Below are 7,500 nucleotides of genomic sequence, written 5' to 3'. Positions count from 1 at the left end.
TGTGTGTGTACACGTGTGTGTGTGTCTACACGTGTGTGTGTGTGTGTACACGTGTGTGTGTGTCTACACGTGTGTGTGTGTGTGTCTACACGTGTGTGTGTGTGTGTCTACACGTGTGTGTGTGTGTCTACACGTGTGTGTGTGTGTACACGTGTGTGTGTGTCTACACGTGTGTGTGTGTACACGTGTGTGTGTGTGTCTACACGTGAGTGTGTGTACACGTGTGTGTGTGTGTACACGTGTGTGTGTGTACACGTGTGTGTGTGTGTGTCTACACGTGAGTGTGTCTACACGTGAGTGTGTCTACACGTGTGTGTGTGTGTCTACACGTGAGTGTGTGTACACGTGTGTGTGTGTGTGTACACGTGTGTGTGTGTACACGTGTGTGTGTGTCTACACGTGTGTGTGTGTGTCTACACGTGTGTGTGTGTCTACACGTGAGTGTGTGTGTCTACACGTGTGTGTGTGTACACGTGAGTGTGTGTACACGTGTGTGTGTGTACACGTGTGTGTGTGTGTCTACACGTGTGTGTGTGTGTCTACACGTGTGTGTGTGTGTCTACACGTGTGTGTGTGTGTGTGTGTCTACACGTGTGTGTGTGTGTGTGTCTACACGTGTGTGTGTGTGTGTACACGTGTGTGTGTGTGTACACGTGTGTGTGTGTGTGTACACGTGTGTGTGTGTGTCTACACGTGTGTGTGTGTACACGTGAGTGTGTGTGTGTACACGTGTGTGTGTGTGTACACGTGTGTGTGTGTACACGTGTGTGTGTGTGTCTACACGTGTGTGTGTGTCTACACGTGTGTGTGTGTCTACACGCGTGTGTGTGTGTGTACACGTGTGTGTGTGTGTGTGTCTACACGTGAGTGTGTGTACACGTGTGTGTGTGTGTACACGTGTGTGTGTGTGTACACGTGTGTGTGTGTGTCTACACGTGTGTGTGTGTGTGTACACGTGTGTGTGTGTCTACACGTGTGTGTGTGTACACCTGAGTGTGTGTCTACACGTGTGTGTGTGTGTGTGTACACGTGTGTGTGTGTCTACACGTGTGTGTGTGTGTCTACACGTGTGTGTGTGTGTGTACACGTGTGTGTGTGTGTCTACACGTGTGTGTGTGTACACGTGTGTGTGTGTCTACACGTGTGTGTGTGTACACGTGTGTGTGTGTGTGTGTACACGTGTGTGTGTGTGTCTACACGTGTGTGTGTGTACACGTGTGTGTGTGTCTACACGTGAGTGTGTGTGTACACCTGAGTGTGTGTGTACACCTGAGTGTGTGTGTGTGTACACCTGAGTGTGTGTACACGTGTGTGTGTGTACACGTGTGTGTGTGTACACGTGTGTGTGTGTACACGTGTGTGTGTGTGTACACGTGTGTGTGTGTCTACACGTGTGTGTGTGTCTACACGTGTGTGTGTGTCTACACGTGTGTGTGTACACGTGTGTGTGTGTGTACACGTGTGTGTGTGTGTACACGTGTGTGTGTGTGTACACGTGTGTGTGTGTCTACACGTGTGTGTGTGTGTACACGTGTGTGTGTGTCTACACGTGTGTGTGTGTCTACACGTGTGTGTGTGTCTACACGTGAGTGTGTACACGTGTGTGTGTGTGTACACGTGTGTGTGTGTCTACACGTGTGTGTGTGTACACGTGTGTGTGTGTGTACACGTGTGTGTGTGTGTACACGTGTGTGTGTGTCTACACGTGTGTGTGTGTCTACACGTGTGTGTGTGTCTACACGTGTGTGTGTGTGTACACGTGTGTGTGTGTCTACACGTGTGTGTGTGTGTACACGTGTGTGTGTGTCTACACGTGTGTGTGTGTACACGTGTGTGTGTGTGTGTATACACTGTGTGTGTGTGTGTACACGTGTGTGTGTGTGTGTGTACACGTGTGTGTGTGTGTACACGTGTGTGTGTGTCTACACGTGTGTGTGTGTCTACACGTGTGTGTGTCTACACGTGAGTGTGTGTCTACACGTGTGTGTGTGTCTACACGTGTGTGTGTGTCTACACGTGTGTGTGTGTCTACACGTGTGTGTGTGTCTACACGTGTGTGTGTCTACACGTGTGTGTGTGTGTACACGTGTGTGTGTGTCTACACGTGTGTGTGTGTCTACACGTGAGTGTGTGTGTACACCTGAGTGTGTGTGTGTGTACACGTGTGTGTGTGTACACCTGAGTGTGTGTACACGTGTGTGTGTGTACACGTGTGTGTGTGTACACGTGTGTGTGTGTACACGTGTGTGTGTACACGTGTGTGTGTGTGTGTGTACACGTGTGTGTGTGTGTACACGTGTGTGTGTACACCTGAGTGTGTGTACACGTGTGTGTGTGTACACGTGTGTGTGTGTACACGTGTGTGTGTGTGTACACGTGTGTGTGTGTGTACACGTGTGTGTGTGTCTACACGTGTGTGTGTGTCTACACGTGTGTGTGTGTGTACACGTGTGTGTGTGTCTACACGTGTGTGTGTGTGTACACGTGTGTGTGTGTACATGTGTGTGTGTGTGTGTGTCCAGGCCACGTGGAGGTGGCTGTGTGTGTGTGTGTACACTGTGTGTGTGTGTACGTGTGTGTGTGTGTACACGTGTGTGTGTGTGTGTACACGTGTGTGTGTGTACACGTGTGTGTGTACACGTGTGTGTGTGTGTGTACACGTGTGTGTGTGTGTACACGTGTGTGTGTGTGTGTGTACACGTGTGTGTGTGTGTACACGTGTGTGTGTGTGTGTACACGTGTGTGTGTGTGTACACGTGTGTGTGTGTGTGTACACGTGTGTGTGTACACGTGTGTGTGTGTGTGTGTACACGTGTGTGTGTGTGTACACGTGTGTGTGTACACGTGTGTGTGTGTGTCCAGGCCACGTGGAGGTGGCTGTGTGTGTGTGTGTACACGTGTGTGTGTGTGTGTGTACACGTGTGTGTGTGTACACGTGTGTGTGTGTGTACACGTGTGTGTGTGTGTACACGTGTGTGTGTGTGTGTGTACACGTGTGTGTGTGTGTACACACGTGTGTGTGTGTGTGTACACGTGTGTGTGTGTACACGTGTGTGTGTGTGTACACGTGTGTGTGTGTACACGTGTGTGTGTGTGTACACGTGTGTGTGTGTGTGTACACGTGTGTGTGTGTGTGTACACGTGTGTGTGTGTGTGTACACGTGTGTGTGTGTACACGTGTGTGTGTGTGTGTACACGTGTGTGTGTGTGTGTACACGTGTGTGTGTGTGTACACGTGTGTGTGTGTGTACACGTGTGTGTGTGTACACGTGTGTGTGTGTGTACATGTGTGTGTGTGTGTACATGTGTGTGTGTGTGTACACGTGTGTGTGTGTGTACACGTGTGTGTGTGTGTACACGTGTGTGTGTGTGTCTACACGTGTGTGTGTGTGTACACGTGTGTGTGTGTGTGTACACGTGTGTGTGTGTGTGTGTACACGTGTGTGTGTGTGTACACGTGTGTGTGTGTGTACACGTGTGTGTATGTGTACACGTGTGTGTGTGTACACGTGTGTGTGTGTGTACATGTGTGTGTGTGTGTGTGTGTACACGTGTGTGTGTGTGTACATGTGTGTGTGTGTGTACACGTGTGTGTGTATGTGTACACGTGTGTGTGTGTACACGTGTGTGTGTGTGTACATGTGTGTGTGTGTGTGTGTGTGTACACGTGTGTGTGTGTGTACATGTGTGTGTGTGTGTACACGTGTGTGTGTGTGTCCAGGCCACGTGGAGGTGGCTGTGTGTGTACACGTGTGTGTACATGTGTGTGTGTGTACACGTGTGTGTGTGTGTCCAGGCCACGTGGAGGTGGCTGTGTGTGTGTGTGTACACGTGTGTGTGTGTACACGTGTGTGTGTGTGTGTGTACACGTGTGTGTGTGTGTGTACGTGTGTGTGTGTGTGTGTACACGTGTGTGTGTGTGTGTACACGTCTGTGTGTGTGTGTGTACACGTGTGTGTGTGTGTGTACACGTGTGTGTGTACACGTGTGTGTGTGTGTGTACACGTGTGCGTGTGTGTGTACACGTGTGTGTGTGTGTGTACACGTGTGTGTGTGTGTGTACACGTGTGTGTGTGTGTACACGTGTGTGTGTGTGTACATGTGTGTGTACACGTGTGTGTGTGTACACGTGTGTGTGTGTGTACACGTGTGTGTACACGTGTGTGTGTGTGTACACGTGTGTGTGTGTACACGTGTGTGTGTGTGTGTACACGTGTGTGTGTGTACACGTGTGTGTGTGTGTACACGTGTGTGTACACGTGTGTGTGTGTGTGTACATGTGTGTGTTGTGTGTGTGTGTGTGTGTACACGTGTGTGTGTGTGTACACGTGTGTGTGTGTACACGTGTGTGTGTGTACACGTGTGTGTGTGTACACGTGAGTGTGTGTGTACACGTGTGTGTGTGTGTACACGTGTGTGTGTGTACATGTGTGTGTGTGTGTCCAGGCCACGTGGAGGTGGCTGTGTGTGACCGCACTTCGTCTCAGAGCTTGGCCGAGGTGGAGGTGGAGCTGGAGGCGAGCGGCGAAGGTGAGGAGACACACCGCCATCACCATCACCACCATCACTACCATCACCATCACTACCATCACTACCATCACCATCACTACCATCACTACCATCACCATCACTACCATCACCACCATCACCATCACCACCATCACTACCATCACCATCACTACCATCACTACCATCACCATCACCACCATCACTACCATCACCATCACTACCATCACTACCATCACCATCACTACCATCACTACCATCACCATCACTACCATCACCACCATCACCATCACCACCATCACTACCATCACCATCACTACCATCACTACCATCACCATCACCACCATCACTACCATCACCATCACTACCATCACTACCATCACCATCACTACCATCACTACCATCACCATCACTACCATCACCACCATCACCATCACCACCATCACTACCATCACCATCACTACCATCACTACCATCACCATCACCACCATCACTACCATCACCATCACTACCATCACTACCATCACCATCACTACCATCACTACCATCACCATCACTACCATCACCACCATCACCATCACCACCATCACCACCATCACCATCACCACCATCACTACCATCACCATCACTACCATCACTACCATCACCATCACTACCATCACTACCATCACCATCACTACCATCACCACCATCACCATCACCACCATCACTACCATCACCATCACTACCATCACTACCATCACCATCACCACCATCACTACCATCACCATCACTACCATCACTACCATCACCATCACTACCATCACTACCATCACCATCACTACCATCACCACCATCACCATCACCACCATCACCACCATCACCATCACCACCATCACTACCATCACCATCACTACCATCACCACCACCACCATCACTACCACCATCACTACCATCACCATCATCACTACCATCACCACCACCATCATCATCACCATCACCACCACCATCATCATCACCACCATCACCACCATCACTACCATCATCACCATCACCACCATCACCACCATCACCACCATCACTACCATCACCATCACTACCATCACCATCATCACCATCAGTACCATCACCACCATCACTACCATCACCATCACTACCATCACCACCATCACCATCACTACCACCATCACTACCATCACCATCACTACCATCACCATCATCACTACCATCACCACCACCATCATCACCACCATCACCACCATCACTACCATCACCATCACTACCATCACCATCATCACCATCACTACCATCACTACCATCACCATCATCACCATCACTACCATCATCATCACTACCATCATCACCATCACCACCATCACTACCATCACCATCACTACCATCACTACCATCACCACCATCACCACCATCACCACCATCACCACCATCACCACCATCACCACCATCACCACCATCACTAACATCACCACCACCACAATCACCACCATCACTATCATCACTACCATCACCATCACCACCATCACCACCACCATCACCACCACCATCACCACCATCACCACCATCACCACCATCACCATCACCACCATCACCACCATCACTACCATCACCACCATCACTACCATCACCATCATCACCATCACCACCATCACTACCATCACCACCATCACCACCACCATCACCACCACCACCACCATCACTACCATCATCACCACCATCACCACCATCATCACTACCATCACCACCATCCCTACCATCATCACCATCACTACCATCATCACCACCATCACCACCATCACTACCACCATCACCATCACTACCATCACCACCATCACCACCATCACTATCATCATCACCACCATCACCATCACTACCATCACTACCATCACTACCATCACCATCACTACCATCACCATCACTACCACCATCACCACCATCACTACCATCACCACCATCACTACCATCACCATCACTACCATCACCATCACTACCACCATCACCACCATCACCACCATCACCACCATCACCACCATCACTAACATCACCACCACCATCACAATCACCACCATCACTATCATCACTACCATCACCACCATCACCACCACCATCACCACCACCATCACCACCATCACCACCATCACCACCATCACCACCATCACCACCATCACCATCACCACCATCACTACCATCATCACCATCAATACCATCACCACCATCACTATCACTACCATCACTACCATCACCATCACCACCATCACTACCATCACCATCATCACCATCACCACCATCACTACCATCACCACCATCACCACCACCATCACCACCATCACCACCATCACTACCATCATCACCACCATCACCACCATCATCACTACCATCACCACCATCCCTACCATCATCACCATCACTACCATCATCACCATCACTACCATCACCACCATCACCACCATCACCACCATCACCACCATCACCACCATCACTACCATCACCATCACTACCATCACCACCATCACCACCATCACCACCATCACCACCATCACCACCATCACTACCATCACCACCATCACCACCATCACTACCATCACCACCATCACCACCATCACCACCATCACCACCATCACCACCATCATCACCATCACTACCATCACCACCATCACCACCATCATCACCATCACTACCATCACCACCATCACCACCATCACCACCATCACCACCATCACCACCATCACTACCATCACCACCATCACCACCATCACCACCATCACCACCATCACCATCACTACCATCACCACCATCACCACCATCATCACCATCACTACCATCACCACCATCACTACCATCATCACCATCACTACCATCACCACCATCACTACCATCACCACCATCACTACCATCACCACCATCACCACCATCACCACCATCATCACCATCACTACCATCACCACCATCACTACCATCACCACCATCACCACCATCACCACCATCACCACCATCACTACC

The 7,500-nt window shown here is 50.2% G+C and overlaps 1 protein-coding gene across 2 annotated transcripts in view; it reads left to right on the top strand.

Moving 5' to 3' along the window:
* Window positions 1-7,500, top strand: part of LOC144949829 (uncharacterized) — a 29,616-nt gene that overhangs the window by 13,076 nt on the left and 9,040 nt on the right. For both annotated transcript variants that reach the window (XM_078879776.1, XM_078879777.1), the window contains exon 4: window positions 4,447-4,530. In XM_078879776.1, coding sequence (XP_078735902.1) covers window positions 4,447-4,530 — 84 coding nt within the window. The remainder of the gene's footprint in view (window positions 1-4,446; window positions 4,531-7,500) is intronic.

Source organism: Lampetra fluviatilis, chromosome 55 (assembly GCF_964198595.1).
Source record: "Lampetra fluviatilis chromosome 55, kcLamFluv1.1, whole genome shotgun sequence".
Lineage (NCBI taxonomy): Eukaryota > Metazoa > Chordata > Hyperoartia > Petromyzontiformes > Petromyzontidae > Lampetra > Lampetra fluviatilis.
Note: the sequence above shows the minus strand (reverse complement) of the source record. Positions and strands in the feature narration are given on the sequence as shown.